The 20,706-nt window shown below is 46.1% G+C and overlaps 1 protein-coding gene across 2 annotated transcripts; it reads right to left on the bottom strand.

The window, feature by feature from the left end:
- Positions 1–9,851: 9,851 nt before the first annotated feature.
- LOC128588285 (voltage-dependent N-type calcium channel subunit alpha-1B-like) lies at positions 9,852–20,243 on the bottom strand. 2 transcript variants are annotated; one of them, XM_053595014.1, is made up of 4 exons: positions 20,190–20,243; positions 19,003–19,109; positions 16,370–16,466; positions 9,852–9,925 (listed from the first exon to the last, which is right to left on the bottom strand). In XM_053595014.1, exons 1-4 carry the CDS (start codon positions 20,235–20,237, stop codon positions 9,872–9,874), a joined length of 306 nt encoding a protein of 101 aa, XP_053450989.1. In that variant the 5' UTR covers positions 20,238–20,243; the 3' UTR covers positions 9,852–9,871. The 2 variants fall into 2 exon arrangements, with proteins under 2 accessions (XP_053450989.1, XP_053450988.1); XM_053595013.1 differs by lacking the exon at positions 9,852–9,925 and adding an exon at positions 15,568–15,756.
- Positions 20,244–20,706: the final 463 nt, after the last annotated feature.

The following is a 20,706-nucleotide window of genomic DNA, read 5'->3' as shown; positions in this document are numbered from 1 at the left end:
AGACAAGGAGTCCCGGGGAGAGAAGGCTACAGAAACGACCACAAACGTCTGCAGTTCCCCATCTACAACTCACAGCTCTAGGCCGCGAAAACGGAAGTTTCCGCTGCTGCGCTGTCCGCGAGGGGAACCTCTGACTTTGCCTCCAGCTCCCGACCCTGGCTATTCAGTCACTGCTAAACACCTGGACTTAGAAAAGAAAGCTTCATTCGATTGGCTGAACAAGTTTTTGGCAGACACGACTGAAGACGAGATGATGGAGGTGGACCCACCAGACACTGACACCACCACCGATTCCACAGTCGAGATGATGGAGGTGGACCCGCCAGCAGCCCCCCCTGCCATCGAAGACGTCGAGATGACTGAGGATAGCCCAGAACCTGTAGCTCTTCCAGCGAAGACGTTTACTAAATCCCAAGCCCTATCTGCCCCATCCGCCACCGCCAAGCAACGATTTCAGTCTGGAATGCTGAGCATTCTACCCCTCCCACCTTCTGCGGCACCTCCATCTTCTGCGGCACCTCCATCTTCTGCGGCACCTGCTGTGTCTTCCTCATCTCCCCTGAGCAGTGTGAGCCGCACCAGGAGCAGCGTGAGGAGCGCCACCACTTACGCTGCACAGCCCTTTCTCTCTGGGGCACTCCCTGCCTCTGCTGACAGGTTTATCCCAGCCCAGATTTCCATCGTCCAGGTTGCCATGTTTACTCCCAACCGTACATCAAGCACAGTCACCACCTCTGGATTCAGCCAGTCCCCTCCCAGTGCTGTTCAGACAGCCAGCAGCAGCAGCTCCGGTGGCTTCCGTACATTGGGCGGCACCCTGACCACCTCACGCCCAGCCCCCACCAGCCAGCCAGCGCTGACCATCAGTTTTGCCTCAAGTGAGAAACCTCCTCTCCCGTCAAATCCAGGAGCCAGTCCCCAGACTGCATATAAGGCCACTGATGGGCCACGACGCCAAGCTCCCAAGCGACGCCTTCCCCCAAGCTGTGGAAACTCTGCAGCCGCGCCCCCAGCTAAAAAGCCAAAACTAACCCCAGGCCCTGCTGCCAAAACTAATCCCTGAGAGCCATCTTCGCTGGCAGCTACAAGGTGCAGCCCACTTGGATGTCTGTGCATTTGATAGGATTGGGAAAGACTTCTTATCCCTAAAACATTTCCTTACTTGGCTTAACTATCAGAAGTGGCTCTCTTCCCTGAGTTCCCTTAGGGCAGTGGTTCTCAACCTTCCTAAAGCCGTGGCCCTTTAATACAGTTCTTGTGGGTCACGACGCACAGGTTGAGAACCACTGCCTTAGAGGACTCTTTCTCCATTTCCTGCTGCTTTGTCCCTTGTAGGATATAATCACAGTGTGTGCTGCCTTTGCCATTTTCCTCCTTTCTATTCCGAGTCAAGACCTCATCTCCCAAACTCTCTGCCACCTGGCCCCTAAAGGCTTACAGGCAAAAGACTGTTAGCATGGCAGAGCCAGGGGTGAGCCACTTCCCTCCATGAGGGCAAAGCTCTCATCTTAGAGCAGACAGGAAACCCACGCCTGCTGTCAGCTGCCTCCTACCCCACCTCCCTGGTGGCCTCATGGGGCCGTTGTCTGCCTCTCCAAGATGATATGTAGGAGGCCTTGTCCTGTTACTTGTCTGATGCTCCTGCCTATGTTTGAGGAGAAATTGAATTGTATGAGTGGCGGCATGTTGGGACTTAACTGCTTCAAGTTTTCTAGGGCCCTGCTATCTGAAGGTGGACAGTACAACCACTGTCTGGCTGCAAGTGCTGACCCTGAATTTCAAAAGGTTTTTGCCTTTACGGGCTGGCAGACCTGGATGGTGGGGGTGGGGAGGTGGGGAGTACATACTTTCCAGTGACAGCTGGGTGCCCGTAAACTTGAAGCCGTTGAGCCTGGCACTCCCAACATGCCAACACTCATACAATTCAATTCTTCCCTGTCCACATTCATAGGCATGAGCGTCACACAAATATCACAGGACAAGGCCACCCACATATAATCTCGGAGAGGCAGACAATGGCCCCATGAGGCCACCAGGGAGGTGGGGCGAGGAGGCAGCAGACAGCGGGCCTGGGTGTCCTGCCGGCTCTAAGAGCTTTGCCTTCCTGGAGGGAAGTAGCTCACGTCTGGCTCTGCCATGCTAACAGTCTTTTGCCACCAAGCTCTTAGGGGCCAAACTGCCAGAGAGGACCGGAGATGAGACATTGATTGAGAAATGGCAGGAGGAAAATGGCAAAGGCAGCACATACTGTGGTCTCCAAGATAAAGCTGAACTTCAAGATCATTTTCAAACAATGAAATCCTACAAGGGATGAGGGAGTGTTACCCTCCACTTATGAGAACTCACTGGGGGCTACCTCACCCACACTCTAAGTTGCAAAATCTACCTTCCTGAGCCGTACTTTCAGGCTGTATCTTAGTGATTTCCCATCCGAGAGCCCTGTCCGGTCATTTCCCCTTTCCTGCTTTATACTACAACCAAATGCTTAGGCCCAGGAGCCCCACTGTCATGCCCATCCTCTTTGGGACAAGAGTGAATATGAGTGTCATGCCAACTTTTCTGAAGATTGTTCTACGATTGGGATTTTGCCCATCACCTGTTAAGAAGACCAACATTTGGGGTCACATACTAATTTAGAGTATAGTTTGTTAACACTATTTTCATGGTTTTAAGGTGTTTACTATATTTCTTTGAAAGCTGAGGATGCTGAGTGATCTTAAGTGAAATGTTAATACCTTTTGTTTGATGCATTAGAATTTAGGGTTATAAAAATCAGAATAGCTGTTTTTAAAACAACAAGAAAAATACCTGTGTTTCTGTCGCCACTTCCAACATATGAATGTTTCCATAGATTGCTTGCTTTATAGCCATCCTGTTTGTGACAGAAGCCCTACTTCCAATTCATCTGTTTCTTATAGAGTGGTTTTGTATATTCCAGTTACCTAGATGCTTTTTGGAGATTTTCGATACCATTTAAGGAAGATGGCTAGATATCTGCTTTTGGAATCAGAAAAAAACAGGAATATTGATCATATTTGTGTATCTGTATGTATTTTCATACTATCTTTGACACCTTACACATTGTTTTCACAATTTACGTTGCCATCACCCTGAAGAAATAAAAGCACTTCCAAAAGGCAGGTTTTTAAAAACAAAATTCTGAGAAAAAATTTTAACTTTGTAAGATAAATAGTCAGAAATTGAACCCTCAGTAATAACCATCATTGGGAATATTGATATATTGTTTGACAATGTTGCTTCTTCATTTGCATGGAAGTTGACGGTCAGGTACATAAAGTTAATTTTTACTGTTCAGAATAAGTTATGGGAAAAGATGTCATTTTATTTTCAAATGTATGTATTGTAACCCTCATTTTCAAGCTGTATAAAAAATTAAATTGGATTGTATTACTGAAAAGTGAATTTTGTAATTCTCCTATGTCAAATTATACCTAATTTGGAAAGAGGGAAGTGGCAAACACTAAAAGATGGGTTCTCTTCTCTAAATGGAGGAAAAGTCTCAGCAGAGCAATAGGATAAAGTGTTATGTTAAGTATAAATATTTAAAAAATGAAAATAAAAATTAAAAAAGGAAAAGATGAATACTTAGATGTTCAGGGGATCCCAGGGCCACCCTCACTTCAGACCAGCTGGCTATTAATTTAGGGGCTCCCACAACCACCTTTTTGGTCGAAAAGACCAAATGACTCACAGAACTCCAGAAAGTGTTCTATTAGTGAGTATAGTTTCTTAGAGTGAAAGGATGCATATTGGAACTGCGGAAGTAAGAGACACCTAGAGCAGAATCTGGAGCAGGTCCAGATGTGCAGTCTCGTGTCCTGGGAACACGTTCCCCTCCTAGTATCAACAAGGTGAGGCAGTACACACAGAGTCCCGCCAACCCAGGAAGCTCAGTCGAGCCCCAAGCGTTCAGGCTTTTTTGTGAACTTGATCACATTGTGTGTGTGTAGCTGACCATTAGCCTTCAGCCCCTCAGGAGGTCAGAAGTCATATGGCATGTCCCAAAGCCCCCAACATACATCACCTTCTTAGACTGTCTCATGGCTAAAGCCCCCAGGCAGATAACGATGTTGTGATGAGGCAGGACACTCCAGGGACCTTGAGATTTCCTCCCAGTAGCTGAAGCCAGAGACCAGACCTCTCTCCAGATGAAGGGAAATTTTTGCCCCACACTGCCCCGCCTGTATCGGGGAAGACATGTTCACCCTGAGCTTGCTTGCCCTGTGTACCTACCATGACACTATCCATAAACATCCTGGTTTTCCTCTCCTTCTGGGCACGTGGTGGGGTTATGCTTCCTTCCTTTAGCCCTTTGAAGACAGATGTGCCCTAATGACTTGCCTTAGTAGGGGAAATGTAAGAAGAAATAATGAGAAGGCAGAAACTTCAGAATCAACATAGGTTTACCATGTTCCCTTCCCCGATCCCAGGAGCCTGTGGAAACAGGTTGGGATGAAGGGCCCATGAGTCTGGGACCCTGAGAAACTAGGAAGAAGTACCCCTCACCAACCCTTGATACACTGTCCACATCAGTCAGTGGTAACCGTTTGTTGTGTTAACCACCTAAGATTTGGGGATTTTTATGGTAGCACAGCATATCCTGGTAGCTAGATATTACACTGCGGTGGATCGTGGGCAAGTTATTTATCTTCTTATAAAATTCCTTGGGCCTCAGGTTTCTTCTTATAAAACGCAGACAGTAGTACTTGCCTTTTGAGGCTACGGCAAGAATAAATGTTACACATTGTAGTAGTTTGCTAGAGAAGTCATAAGAAAGTACTACGGACCTGGTGGCATGAACAATTATTTTCCTAGAGTTCTGGAGGCTGGAAGTTCAAGATCGTGACAGCAGGATTGGCTTCCTCCAAAGCCCTCTCCCTGCCTTATACATGGCTGTCTTCTTCATTCCTCTTCACATAATCATTCCTTTGTGTGTGTCTGTGTATTCATGTCCTAATCTCCACCGTATTTAAGGACAACCGTTGCGTTGGATTAGAGTTCACCCTAATGACCTCATTGTAACTTCAATACCTCCTTAAAGGTCCTTTGTCTACGTACAGTCACAGTTTGACATACTGAGGGTTAGCACGTCAACATATGCTCTTCAGGGGGGCACAATACAGTCCACATTACAGGCGGAAAACAGTTACAGTAGAACAGTACATGGCACAGTAAATGTTCAAGTCGGTTAGTGACTATTGTGGTTGATACCCTAATCTTTGTTCATACTGTTGAGAAAATATGGTGAAGACTTACTTTTTATGGAAGAAAGTTGCTGAACTGTGTTTGATATTATCACTAGTTAATGAATATATAATACACGAACAGTCATGTAAGCTTAGGCACAAAACATTTTAAAAATACAAACAAGCCACTCTGAAATTGCTATATGCCATACAAGCTGTAATATGATATTCTGGAAAAAATAAAACTAGAGACAGTGAAAATATTAGTAGTTGCCAGGGGTTGTGGGGAAGGTTGGATAGAACAGACAGAGCACAAAGAATATTTAGGGCAGTGAAACTACTCGGTATGATACTATAGTGGTGGATACAGGATATGTGCCCAAACTCAGAGAATGTACAATATCAAGTTGTTGCCTTGATGTAAGCTATGACTTTGGATAATAAGGGCATATCAATGTACATTATTCAATTGTTCCAGATGTGCCTTTCCAGTGGGGGATGTTGGTAGTCTGAAGGCTCTGAGTGAGTGGGGACAGGCGCCGTATGGAACTCCCTATACTTTCTGTTCAATTTTGCTGAGCACCTGACTTTGCCCAGGAAATAGTCCATTAAAATTTTAAAAATACAAAACAACATACCAAACAGTTACTAATAATTGTAAGGAGAGAAGAATAGTTTGAAGATCGTCTTGGTTACATATTGCGATGATTACATATTCGGGGTCTTTGTGGATGTATTTTTGTGTGTGTTCTGTGTGAATCTGAAATTGGGAAAAATATATAAATTAACAAAAGTAACGGATGACTGGCTCTTCAGGGAAGCAATAATCAAAGACATAGGTGGGTGGTCACCATCCTGTACTTCCGCCTGATGCTCAGGAAAGGTTGGTGAAACCTTCACTGCTTGTTGTTAATCTCTGCCCGGTAACATCTCTAAGAGGTGAACCATGCCAGAAGGGCCTGGCTCTTGGAAGGAAGCACCGCACCTTGACTAGTAACACCTGGCTGTATCAAGAACTCCAAACACAACGGTGCCTCTGAGAAACAAAGACTTAGGAAAGACCCTCTGTATGTGTGAACAGGTGTTCAGGCGACCATGGGAAGGGTCACTGGAGGAAGCCCCCACCTGGGCCAGAACTAACAGGGAAGGACTTCCTTAGAAGCCACCAGAGACCATAGGCACGGCACAGTGAGGCCTTTTGAGTCAGGACAGAAGCCCACTGGCCCTTTCCCCCTTCCGGTAATTACAATATTTTCTAAAACGTGGCCATGCATTGGGCTTCCACTGGGGAATCTGGTGTCACAGTCAAGCACTGTCACCTCAGATGTCGTTTAGGCTTTTACCCATAGTTTCCATGTGTACAAAATGGAGGCAACAGCATCTGTCCTTCAGGATCCTTGTACGGATTGCCTGGCATAATGTGGGTGCTTAGCTGATGAATGGATTAAAGTATGTCTTCAAGCAGTGACCACCCATAGGCTGAACTGAAGGGATTTCTGGGTGAGGATGTGTTGAGGATAAAGGGGGGCAAAGAAAGGAAGGATGGACATGCCTTCCATGCAGGAAACAGGGCCTTTTGGACCTCCTGGTTCTCTGTACAAACACCTGTACGTGTTTCAAATAGCACAAGAAAAATATAGAAATATTCCCAAGGGTGAAAAATAGGCTCTTCAGGTACCAAATAAAGAAGGAATTGAAGGAGCTATGATGGTCCTCTGGTGTGGCAGGCTAGGGGTGTGTTATCCTGGGAGAGCCCCCAATGGCTGAGATCATTCAGAGATGAAAGAGGAAACCTGGCGCCTATGAGGATTTAGTAAATAACTCTTCTTCTTTTATCTACAGTGAATCTTAAAAAAAAAAGCAACGTTGCCTAACTCCCACTAAGGCCTTTGAGCATCCCTAAGTAATCTGGGCAGCTGCTTATTTCTATGTTTTCACCAGTAAACTTCAACCCAGGACTTACTTGATTAACAGTAGAATGGGATGCAAAACCCTTCATGTCCCACTCTGCAATTTCAAATTCTCATGTAATAATCATTCAAGTGTCACTCATAGCAACATGCTTGAGAATGGTGAAAAACGGGAAACACCAACACGTCCGCTAATGGGAAACTGGTTAAATGCATCCTATTGTGCTGTTATTAAGGTATTGCCTATCAGCTCCAAATTCACGCTTCATTGCCTGCTCTATGACAATGGACCTGGACCTAGGAAACTGTTTTCCTTTGCCAGAAGCAGGGATGTCCAGCCCTGTCAGCAGAGGGTACTATTCTCCTCCCATTCCAGGGGGGGTGGCTTGCTGACCAAGCTCCTGGAGAGCTCACTGCTTACTCCAGTGCCTGGCCCCAAGCGGTTTTTCTTTCTGCTGCCTGATAGGCTTCTGCTGTTTCCACCTCTCAACCCTGACCACATTAGGGTGGCCAGGAGCCCCAGATTGCCTGGGTCTGTGTTGCAAGGAATCTCTGCCCTTCTTTGGTGGTCAGGCTAGCCTTTTCTAATCATGTGTCAGGATCTCAGGCTGAACAGAATCTGAATGTCCAGGCTGCCAGATAAAGATAAACTGCTTCAGCCGCTAAGGACAATCAGGATTCATCAGATGATACTGACAAATCCAACGGCTGACTTTCTATTTTTATTTTAGACATCTCCTAGGAATCTCATAAAAGGTACATTCTGATTCAGTAGCTCTGAGGTGGGGCTGAAATTCTGCATTTCTATAAAGTTCTGAGGTGATGTGGAAGCTGATGGTCCACATACCATCCTTAGAGAAGTGAGGAGTTAGCGTAGCTTTGAGCTCATTTCTGTAATATAATCTTTCCTTTCCTTTTTTTTTTTTTAAACAGAACCTGCTGCTGAAAGCCACCACCTGAGTGCAGAATTCCATCAGGAACAGATGAATGCCAAGTTCGCTTTGTTAGTATGCATAAATATGAGGAAAGAAATCAGAACGCTCTGGATTAACAACCATCCCCAGCTGATGATGACATTTGCCACTAAGTACACTAAAACAAGAGAAAATTATTTTCTACAGCATATACCTAAGCCCTCTCTCCCCTCAACCCACACATGGTCTTCTGAACCACAGATCAGCAGTCGTTGAAGTGTATCTGTGAATATGCTCCCATCAGTTTGGTTTTTATCACGGTATGATCCAGTTTGATTCTCTGTAAAAGGCAGAGGGGTCAGGGATATTGTCCCATTTGGGTCAGGGAATATTATCCCATTGGTGTCATATTGACATGAGGTGCAAATGAACGGAATCACTGTTCCTCTGACATGGAATTTGCATTATTATCTCCCAAAGCCTAGACTCACAATTGATAATACAAATAATTAAAATGTTCACATTCATATGCAACGCCTTTATCTTTCAATTTATATTTGATCCTTAGGAAAAAACCAGTAAGTAGTTAATTATCTTCCTCAGTTCTTTTTTTTTTAATATGTTTTTTATATATTTTTTAATTAATATGAGGTTACAATATTTAGGTTACATTGTTCCCACTTCAGGGTAAAGTTCCTGAAGAACTTTGTAGAAGAGCCACGCAAAGGGTGTGTCATACACCCCGACAATGTGCACATTAGGTGAGATCCTGCCTCACGCTCTCCCTCCTTCTGCCAAATGCCCACACCTTGCTTCCCTCTACTTCTGAACTGGACTATGTTAGTGTGTTATTAAACTCTACATTGTTTACATTTACCTGGATGAAGTTGAAATACATTCTTCTTAGTAAAGTATTGCAAGAATGGAAAAATAAATATCCAATGTACACCATACATTGCATCCTAGTGTGCCAGTTATTAAGGTCATATGAAATCAATATATAAACAATTACATGCTCCTAAGAGCCCTTTCTGATATATAATCTAATCTAAGACTAGTCAGTCCTATGTCAACATTAATCCAACCTTAGCACAAACACAGTAAAGCATTCACCACACAATATGACATTGGGAGGTTCTAAGTACACCACTTTGCCCCACTACGGCCTCGGTAAGTGAACACGCCCTCACACCATATCTTTTAGTGATATGGAGCAACACACAGCTCCCCTTTAGGGCTGTTCTGACTACAAGCACTTTTCATGTGTATGCACACGATGTCTGCCTCCTGCTTGCACAAGTCTTTAAAATGGGAGACTCTGTCCTACTCACATGGCAGGCTTCAGCTCAGTGCCTGACAGTAATACATAGTGGTAAAGACTGTGGAATCCAGCAGCACCTGTGGCTCAAAAGAGTAGGGCACTGGTCCCATATACCAGATGTGGTGGGTTTAAACACAGCCCCGGCCACAAACTGCAAAAAAAAAGGATGTGGACTCCATCCAGACTCCCCGTCTTCATAGGCCCAGCTCTCACTCTTACTGAGGCATTCATCTTACTGAAACATGGGACTGTAAAGGCATCTATTGATACTTCAGTGGACTGTTATAAAGATTAAATGACCAGATAGAAAATGCTGGCAACTAAGACACGCTATATAAGACTCATCTATGATTATCAGCAGATATGTAAAATAATTAGTCTTTCAGAAACAAGAAGAGGATCACATTCATCAGATTATATAATATTCGTTTCTCAGATTATCTTGTGTTTATGGATTTATTTTATTTTCATTATTTACACACACCAATTGATGCATCATGAGTGTAAAAAATTCATTCATCAGAACAAGACATCGTTCCAGGATTGGTCACTTTCCAAACGCTGAAGATGAATCTGGAAAGAAGAGAAAGAAGGTATCCACAAATGAATTTGGTATGACTTCTAGCCTGAAGGAGGAGAAATAAGGAGAAATAAGAAGAATTCTATTGCAGTGCAGAAGTGGCAACCAAAACATGTGCATGCTAATCATCACCCGTGAGGGCTTCTGTTTGTCACCTGCCCAGCATCTACTCCTATCAGCTGGTATTGGATGTCTTATTTCATCAGGGAACCTCCCCTCTGCTCAGTCCCAACGCTTCACAGGGGCTAACCTCAATGAGATTCATCTGGGCTGGTGACTGGACCTGGCTGATCTGACAATTCAATTCCCTCCACGACAGCATCTGGTTCAAGAGCGTACATGTGCCCAAGACAGGGCAAAGTTTCAATTCGGAGACTTCTATGCACGTGTTGAAAGTAAAATCCTCTTTCTTTCCATGATGACGTTACAACTCTAAGGCTTTAAATATGCAGTGGAGCCATCCCGGGAGGGAAACTGGCCAAAGAGAAGCCAATACAACAGAACATAAATCAAAGAGATTGGGGTGGAGGAGAGAATAGAGATTGGGTTCTTACATGGTTTACCTTGATCTAGCTATGCCTGATTGACCGGTGGACTTTGTTTCCTCTGAGCCACTGAAGTACTTTGTTTTACTTATTCCAAATGGGTTTTCTGCTGTTCTAAACTTGAAGAATGCAAATAAATAAAAAACGAAAAAGTTCTAAATCGCAAACTATTTTATTCAGCCTTGATTAACATTATTCGAAAGTGCTTAAAAACAAAACAAAGCAAAACCCCAAACCACAACACCATCTATCAGTATCGTATTTCAACACGACAGTACAAACAAAACCAGTAGAAGAAGCTCTCAAGGGCAAAAGCTTTAACGACTTAAGCGACAAAAATGGAGTATACAATTATAACTCATAACATAAGCTAAACATCTTTGAGTCCATAGATATTTACTACATAGATAAATTAATAAGTGGGGGAGAAGAGAGAAATCTTTCATTTTCAATAAATGGTGTAGATATTGTACCCTAATACTCGGGACCACAACGCCCCATTTCATAAGTGTGGGCTTGACATACTGACTTCCTTCCAATGAGCACATGATGGAAGAGGGAACAAAGAATAGCTTGACATTGGAGAAATCACACAAACACTATGGCAGCCAGATGAGCAAGGTCCATGTCAAGAGTCATAGATCATGTTGACAGTATGTATCCTGATACAATGTGACGAAAGTGGCACTTTCTATCCGTGATCTTCCTCCCACAAATGGATACTTGATGATGTTATCAATATTGGTTTGTTAGTTAAAACAAATGTACCATAAAAGTTGTTAATGTAAGGATTACATGACATCTGTGCAGGGGGTATTTGAAAACTCTACATTATCTGCTGAACTGCTCTGTAAATATCAAACTGTTCTAAAAGGAAAAGTCTGTTAATACTGTAATTCCATGTACAATACCATCAAAAATACTAAATACTTAGGATGAAGTTTGAAAAAAGTTGTGTAATACCTGGACACTGATAAGATATTACTTACTAACACTTGCAAAAAGTGAAAAATTTAATGTAATTTTTACAAACAATAAATAGACACACTGAGACAAAAACAAAACCAATGATTTCTGCTTCATTTAGGCAGTTTGCAAGTAAGTCATGTCCAAAGACATCAGAATTGCATTTCAAGCATCCAAATGAAATGGTGGGACGTAGAGAGAATATTGATCTATGTATGGTTAACTTGTGTTCATTCACAGTTCGTTGAATAATTTTTTTTTTTTTTTGCAGTTTTTGGCCGGGGCTGGGTTTGAACCCACCACCTTGGGCATATGGGGCCGGTGCCCTACCCCTTTGAGGTACAGGCACCACCCTCTTTTTATTAATTTTAATTAAAATCATAACTATACATTTATGTCATGATTTGATATACAATATGGAATGCTTAAATTAAACTGATTAAGATCACCATTACCTCATTTACTTGGTTTTTTGTTTGTTTGTTTGTTTATTTGTTGGGGGGCAGTTAAGACATTTAAAATACACTCTTAGTTAATTTGAAATACACCCTTGCATTGTGCACATTAGGTGAGATTCCCACCAAATGCCCTCCCTCCTCTGGCCAATTGCCCTCCCTCCTTCCCCTCCCTTCTCCCTCCTCTCTCCTCCCCTTCACTAGACTATATTTGTCTTTTATCACACATATGAGTGTGTAAGTGTTTATACATTGGTTTCATAATAGTACTGAGTACATTGGACACATTTTTTGCCATCCTGGAGATACTTTACTAAGACAAATGTGTTACACTTCCATCCAGGTGAACAAAAAATGTAAACTCTCCATCTTTTTTATGGATGAATAGTATTCCATAGTATACGTATACCACAATTTGTTCATCCACATGTTGGTTGATGAGCATTTGGGTTGCTTTCACCACTTCGCAGTTAAGAATTGGGCTGGAATAAACATCCTGGTGCACATATCTATGTGGTAAAACAATTTCTGTTTCAGGGATCGTCAAACTTGTTAAAGAGGGGACCAGTTCACTGTCCCTTTCAACCACAATCTTCACTTTAGAGACTATCCACTTACAAATACTAGTCACCACAAGATATCTGCATTTACAAAAACAAAACATATGCCTATATAAAAACAACAACTAGACCAGTGATTGTCAACCAGTTCACCATGGCACACAGCTGTGCCGTGAGAGGATCTTAGGTGTGCCATGATAATTTTTAAATTTCATTATTTTCAAAAGAAGTTCAAAGTACAATTTTTTTTTACTCTTTTTCTGATCAACATAATTTAAGTGTGCCACAAAAGTTTAAATATAGATTCATGTGCACCACGAGATAAAGAAGGTTGAAAACCACTGCTCTAAACAAATATCCACTTCTGCCCTCACAGAACTGATTACAGAGCCCACTATTCACACTGCCCCCTTTTCATCAAGAAATGTTTAAAACAGTCAATGACTGGGATTCGTGGACCACAACAGAGAGAAAAGGACAGCAAACTCCAGTTAGAACAATACATCCCTCTATCTTCTTAATTAACTGAGACTGTAAAAATTACTCAAAAGACAGACATTCTACCCTCCCATCAGGATAAAAATGTATAAAGTTATTTAATTCACATAATAATAAATATATCAAATTTTATTTAACAGTTGAGGTCCCTACACTATTACACATCTTGTACCTTTCAAAAACCATACACAAAACATACAACACTCACCAGACACACCTAATAAATATACTCAAAAACTACATCTCCCCAACACCTGCCATAGTCACAGACACCCATTCATTTCTACCAAATATGTCTTCTTAACCATTTTATAACGCCTGCTATGACTATTAGTCTTAATATTCAGATTAGCCACTTGGCCTGTACAAAAGCCTTAAATACTACTTCTCAAGCTAGAAACACTGTTAATACAAAATGAAGACCAGTTTAAAAAACTTAAAAGATCAAAGTACACTAAACAACACCTTACTAAGTTATAACCATAAATGACAAAATTTCAAAGATACATATTATTTTGTCTAATGATGCCCAGTCAATTAAAAAATATAAACTATAAACCAAAACATCACTCAAAGGAAAAAATGCTTTAACACTAAAATACAAACACGATGGTCCTAACACAATAACCACGTTGGGAAGGGGGCTCCTCCTGTTACTCCTATTACTATCTATATTACTATATACAAAACATGCCTGCCCTCCTGTCTCTTTGCTCATTGTATTAATTTCCAACTAAAATACCTAATGATCCCAAAATTAATACGTGAAATCATAGCCATTGCTCCCATGTCAAAAAATCCCCAAAATCCATACATACAAACCCAGAAACAAAACTAAAAAACGATAATGGATGCTGTTATCCTAAATAACCACTACATACTAGACACTACTAGACAAGCCCTGATGAAATCAGATAAGCCTACATGCCATTATCTAAAAATGATGTATTCACTTCCAAACTCTACTATCATAGAGTTGGTAGACTCCATAATACCAAAGACAAAGCACACTCTATACATGCAATAAAATATTAACTATAAATTTAGTCTAAATAAAAATACTTTAGAAATATAACCACTTTAACAACACAACAACAAAAAAATTTTTTTGCATTTTTTTCTTTTTTTGGCTGGGGCCCGGTTTGAACCCACCACCTCTGGTATATGGGGCCGGTACCCTGCTCCTTTGAGCCACAGGCACCACCCAAAACAACAAAAACAATTTTTTTTAACTTTAGAATCTATAGACAAAGAGATCTACTTAATATATACTATGCTAGTTAATAACATTACTTCTACTTTTACTATATATAAAAAAGTAACTTCCAAACACCCTCCCCAGAAGAACAGCTCTTTAAAAAGACATCCTTGCTGTTTGAAATTTAAATAAAAATAAAATATTTTATCTCTTATCCACTCTTCCATTATTTAATTTAAATGACAGACTCATTAGTCCAACAACAGCCACACTCACGCACAGGAGCAAATGGCAAAGCAACAGTTGCAAAGAAAGTGCCACTGACAAGCCTGAGAAGCAGGTGTATGCAGACTGCTGGGACTTGCACTTCCCTGAGCAGCCGCAGGTGATGAAGCGAAGTGAGCCCCAGGATTGAACTGTCAGATAGGAACTGGATATTTCCCGATTTGGGAGTCAACGGCCGCCACCTAGGACAATGTCTCTGCTTTGGGTCCAACACCTGATAGTACTTTATGCAGTGGCCAATCTCACATAGCAAATGAAAGGCAGGATAAAGAACACGTTGTGCTGCTATTTTGAGTTCCCTAGAAGTATAAAATAATTGGAAGTAAAAGACTTTTTTTTTTGAGACAGAGTCTTATTTTGTCACCCTGGGTAGAGTGCTCTGGTGTCATGGCTCACAGCAACCTCAAACTCGGGCTCAAGCGATCCTCCTGCCATAGCCTCCACCCCAGTAGCTGGGACTACTGGCATCTGTCACCAGCACCAGTAAGTAACAACTTTTACAAACAATCTTGTCAACACCCTGTCAGGAAATCAGAGATGACATCAAACTTTGTTGCAAAGGCCAAGCCTGACCCACATCCAGGTCAGCACAGCTGAGGAACCAACAGTCTGATGTCACTTCAGTGTGGAAAAGCCACTAAGTGGATGTCACACCAGCGGACACTGCAACCCATGTGTGGAGGACCTCGGTGTGGTGGACAGTGTGGTCTCTGTTTCCATTTTCCATACGGACACCCCCTCCTGGATCTCTAACCCTAACCCTCACCCTACGCCCCTAAACTTTATCTTGCAGGTCTCTCTGATAATTATTACCACCCAAAAAGGACCCTAACTTTAGCCACACCTAGGGACCCAAACCCTCTATCCCACAGGTTCACCTGAACCAAATTATCATCCAAAACGGAGCCCTGACCTGAGGGGCCTGAACTCTCTTCATGCCGCAGGCCCCCAGACATCAACCATGAGGCAAAGTCAGGAACGAACCCAGCCCTCACTCCAGGGTACAGAACGCTCTTCATCCTGCAGCCACCATCCCCATCACCCATCACGCCAAGCCGAGCCCGAGCCAGCCCGATCCCCAGTGGCCTCTGCGCCCGGTGTGTGAGGACCTCGGACACAGCGCACTCTCCATTTTCAACCCAGAACCTCCCCCTCCCGGTTCTCTGAACACCAGCTGCCCCTGGGCAGGCAGGGCTGGGACAGGAAGGTCGCACTCAGGGTTGGAATCGCAGAACCCCGGTGTCCTGAGGGCGTCGCGCTGAGGTGGTCGCCGGGCCTGGTCCCCTCGCAAAGGGCGGCGCTGAGGAGCTGTGCGTTCTATCACAGCCACAACGCCCAGGAGCAGTCGCCGGCCACGCCGAGTTACCGTGCGTCCTCTACAGCCTTGCGGCGCCAAGGGGCTCACGCGTTCTAAGCAAACTTTTCTCTGCTCCTACATTGCTTAATGCTCCATGGCTTGCTTTTCTAAGCTATTAATAACAGGAACTAGCACAAAAAATTTGGAGGATTAAATGAGTACTTAGCACAGTGACCAGCACACACTCCATCAAGATTAGATTTTAGCACAATTCCAAATGTTTGGGCTACACTCATCCTCTGTCCACAACCTCAGCCATGCCCATCTCCTGAATCCTAACCTTCCTGGAGCCTGTGTCCTAGCATCATCTCCCCTCCATGATCCTCCACCTCTCTGGACATCCCCTTCGGCCCTGCACTGTGGCTACTGAAGAAAACCCTTGGTCCTGCTGGGCTAACGAAGGGGAATGTTGGGAACAAGGTCTACTTGGGTAAGGTTTTGCAGCTAAGTGAGCCCATCTCCTTCATGCAGGTGTATGATTTAAGTAGACATACGTAAATGCATGCTCATATATGCACACACGTGTGCATACACGCACAGCACACCCTTCAAGCCCCAGGTCCAGGCTCTAACCTTGAGCTTGGGGAGCCGTTTGATGGTCTTGAGGGGCCGTAAGACGCGCAGAACTCTTAGGGACTTGATGGTGTTGATGTCTTTCCCTTTGGATCCTCTAGAAGGGAGAAACCACAGATGCAGACAGGTGGAGTTGTGAGTGGCACCCATGCAGCCCCCCAGGCTCTGGCTCACACCCCTCTGTATCCAGAAGCAGGGAGGCCTTGCCTTGCAGGTACCACAGGCCACTTGGCTCTTCCCATGGTTGCCTGCCTGGGGCCTCATCTGAGGACAGGGGCCAGGCTGGGACCAGCACCAGGACAGCAGCACCTGGGGCACAGGGAGAGCCCAGAGTTCCCTCAACCACACTCTGACAGCCACCCCGAGCCAGCTTCCAGGAGCAGAGGACAGGGGGCCTGTATCAGTACTGTAGCCCTTTAGTACCGCAACATTCTGGAAGGGCTTTTCCCCTGCTTTCTCAGTCCTGGCAGAGGGAGGTAAGGGGGCCGTGTCTGGCCTCTTCCTACAGTTCTCCTTGGCCACCCTAACACTATTGCAGATGACAAAAAGCTGACAGAAAAGAAGAGGGAAGTGGGGAAGGAAAGTAAGAAAGAGACGTTACATACATAAACCAAGAGTGAGGAAGGAGGGAGGGAGCCACAGACAGAGCAGTGGACAGGGAAACTCACACAGAGGGGAGCAGGGAGAAAGTCAGGGAAAAGAAAACTCAGGCACTAGAAACAAGCTCCGAAGTCCAGGGTTCATGTGCCCACATCAGGGACTCTCGCAGGAAAAGCCAGAGCAGACCTAGGTACTGCCTCTGCTTGCCAGGGCCCCAGGAACTGGGCCTAGCAGGCACTGGGGGCCAACCTACTGACCTCCTACCAACTCCACCTGAGGCGAGGCCAGGCCAGGCTTCATGGAGAGCCTATTATCAGAAGCATAAAGCCCTTAGTCCATGTGGGCAGGAGTGGACAGGATGGAGTAGGCTTCATTCATACCTGGGGCTCTGGCTTCTTTACTCAGTGGGCAATGGCCTGCATGGGTGTGTGTGGTCCTATCCTTAGGGGTCTTCCTGGGCCCACTGGGTGGGGTGGGCAGAGTGTCTCAGGCCTTCATGGGGCTGGAGAGTCTGGATACCCAGTTCTCTGCTGCCCCAGCAGCAGCCTACACCCCAGAGTCCAATTAAACTCCCCTGCAATGCTGAGTTTTCAGGTGGGCAAAGCCCAGCCCCTCTAAGTTGGCTATTTCCATCACTGCAGAAGCCCCTGAACCTGCTCTCAAACCACCCTCCTCTGCCAGACAGAGAAGGGAGGACAGACGCTGGCCTGGGGTGGGGCAGAGCAGGAGGAAGGCCACACTGCCTGTCTGGGAGAAGCAGCCCTCTGGCATCCATGCAGAATAGCCAGCTCAGGGCTGCCTCCCATTCTCTTCCTCTGAAGCCACCTGGCTGGGTCTCACCTCTCTCCTCCTGCTGGGACTGTCCAGCATCCCTGGCTTCACTGTCCTCATTGCAGGACCCTCCCGACACCCTGGCAAAGTTCTCGTTCCCTTTAACATGGAAGGAGGGTTCATTAAGACACCCAGAGGGGAAGCTGGGTATGGCTGGGCACTGATGTGGTCAGGAAGGAGTGGGGAGGAAGCTGCACTTCAAGAAAGGAGCCTCAGAGGAAGCAGCTTAAGAGGTCCAACATCCTGGGGCCTATGGCCACAGCTGGAAGTTGCCACCTCACTGCCTTCCAGCTGATATTCTCAGCCTCTAGCACGTGACCAGGACACCTTGATCTCTAGGAAATGCCGCAGCAAGGGCTGACCATGTCCAGCCCTAGGCCCCAACCCAAGGCATGACAGAAACACTGGGCTTGGGTACATGGCTCCTAGCAGCATGCAGCCCAGATGGGGAATGTGGGTGAGCAGGAGGCGAGGCTGGTGATGAAATGGTCTGGAGAGAGGCCATTGGAGCTGTGATGTCAGACGCATGGGGGAGAGAGAGAGAAGCATTACCACATGGTGCTCCTACCGAGTCCAGCAACAAGGAGGCAAAAAGAGCAGAGTCAGTGACACTGGCAGGATAGGAGGGGCCTTTGTGCAGGTGCAGCCTTCCCAGTAGGCTCAGAGAAGGCAAAGCCCCCAGTGTTGCCTATCGACTGTCAGGGGCCTTCCTTGTCTCTGGCTCTCACTTCACAGCTGCCCTCTGCACCCACCAGGTCCCCCCAGGCCCTGACACTCTCCACGCAAGGCCTGACAGAGTTCTCTCTAGGCCCCACTCCAGCAGGGGGAGTATTCCCAGAAAGGAGGCAGAAGGAACAGCCCAATACCCCAAGAGGGTAAGATGACCTCCAACTCTGGCTGGGAACAGCACTGGCCCAGATGCTCACCTCAGGTAAAGCTGCTCGTATGGGCCCTGTGGGGCTGCACCCAGTCCTAGAACCACCGGGTACCTGTGGGACGTCAGGGACAGACAGGCCTCGGGTCCCCTCAGGTCCCCTGGCCCCATAGAGCCCAGCTCCAGGAAGCTGGACCAGTTCCATATGGCCCAGAGACATCACCCCATGCCCCTACACTCAAGGTCTTCTCCTTGGCCACCCTAACACGATTGTACCACGGTTCTGGGGGCTGCACGCAGCCAGACCAGAGCCAATATGGTTACTTACGAGAAGGCAAACACCACCAGGGCCCCACTGACCACAATGAAGTCCAGAATGTTCCACAGGTCCCGGAAGTAGGCTTCAGGGTGAAGGAGCAGTCCCAAGTCAATCATCTTCAGGTGAGAAACACACATTAACGAATATAATGTTCCAGGAAAGAGGTAGAGCCAGGTCCTGGTGTCACAGGGTCACTCCCTCTCAGCAAAGGTTCGCACATCTGTGACCTCATTGCAGCCTCGGAACATGCTCACATGCCCTCCCAGGGCAGAGGTCACAGTCCAGGTCATACCCTCTAAGGGACTCAAGGTCACTGACCCCAGTGTCACAGTTCATGACAGCCTGGCACCCTGCCTGGGCTCCCTGCCACCCTGAAGCCTGAATGAGACTGGGAGGGTCTGCCACCATGTGCTCTGCAGGGCCATGCTCTGCCACACCTTCAGAGGGCCGTCTCAATGCAGCAGGAAGAGCAGCTGGTCCAGGTTATAGGACTTTCATTTGTGGCCTGGCTCTGCCACTCCCTGTGTGGGGACTTGGAACAGGTGCCAGGACCTCTGTAGCCTCAGTTTCCTCATTTATAAAACATGATGATGTGCCGAGTGCCACCCTGAGAGTATGCACTGGGCACACATGCTGAAGTCACAGGTGTACACACACGTGTGCACATCCAACCACGCTGAGCACATGCCTGTCAGACACTGATAAGGGAACACTCAGATCCACACATAGAGACAGAAATGAAGGCTGCAGCGAGGCGGCAGACCCTGAGCCTGTTACCAGGCAAATGCCAGACCCCTTTTAAATTTGTGTCTTCACTGCCTACTTCCCACGGCCCCCCAGCTCTCTCCAGGCTTCTTGGCCTCCTGTCACACAGCAGCCCTAGGGAAGGAGCTGAACCCAAAGTGTCCTGTTCCAGGAGTGGAGTGCAGCAGGGACCCAGGCACTGCTGGGGAGGCGATCCTGCACAAGGGGTCCTCAATGAATGACGAAGCCTCTTGTTCTCAAAACACACCCCATATGCATGCAGCAGGTGCTCTCATGTCCTCACACACGTATGCATATACTCACTGCTTACCCGCCCACTGTGCACCCTCACCAGAGGCTACCAGGAATGTGGCTTAACCCCCAGCCTTAGCCCCATCTCATATGGGAAGATGAGCAAAACACCAGGTAGCTGGGATGGCCACACAGCTCACCTTTATCACCATCTCAAAGGTGAAGACACCTGTGAAGATGTAGTCCATGTACTTCAGAGCCTGAAACCAAAAGGAAGGTTATTCCAAACACCAAGCTGGGGCCTGAGCCAGGGCTGCTGCAGGGGCTCCGAGCTCCTCTGAGTCACTGGGCAGACAGCCAATCTGGGAGCTGTGGGCTTGGGCATTAGGAGGCAGGGCTCAGACATGCATCCATCCCTTTGGGCTAGTCCCCTGGCTGTAGCCCCTACCCCTGCTACTCCTGCCTTCAGACGTTGGGCCCTGCGCCCCAGAGGAGGAGACATAGCAGAGAGGGAGGATGTTCGGGGAGGAGCCAGCCCCTCTGCCACTCACATTGTTGCTGGGAGAGTCTGTCCGCACAGGGTCCTCTGCAGCCAGAGCAATGCTACTCAGGGCAATGACCACGAGGATGACCATCTCGAAGTAGCGCATGGACACTATGTAGTGGCAGAGGCACCACAGCCTGTGGGGATAAAGCATGGAGGCTGTGAGCAAGCTG

The sequence above is a fragment of the Nycticebus coucang genome, chromosome 6, assembly GCF_027406575.1.
Source record: "Nycticebus coucang isolate mNycCou1 chromosome 6, mNycCou1.pri, whole genome shotgun sequence".
Lineage (NCBI taxonomy): Eukaryota > Metazoa > Chordata > Mammalia > Primates > Lorisidae > Nycticebus > Nycticebus coucang.
The sequence above is the reverse complement of the archived record's forward strand: the minus strand, read 5'-3'. Positions and strand labels throughout refer to the sequence as shown.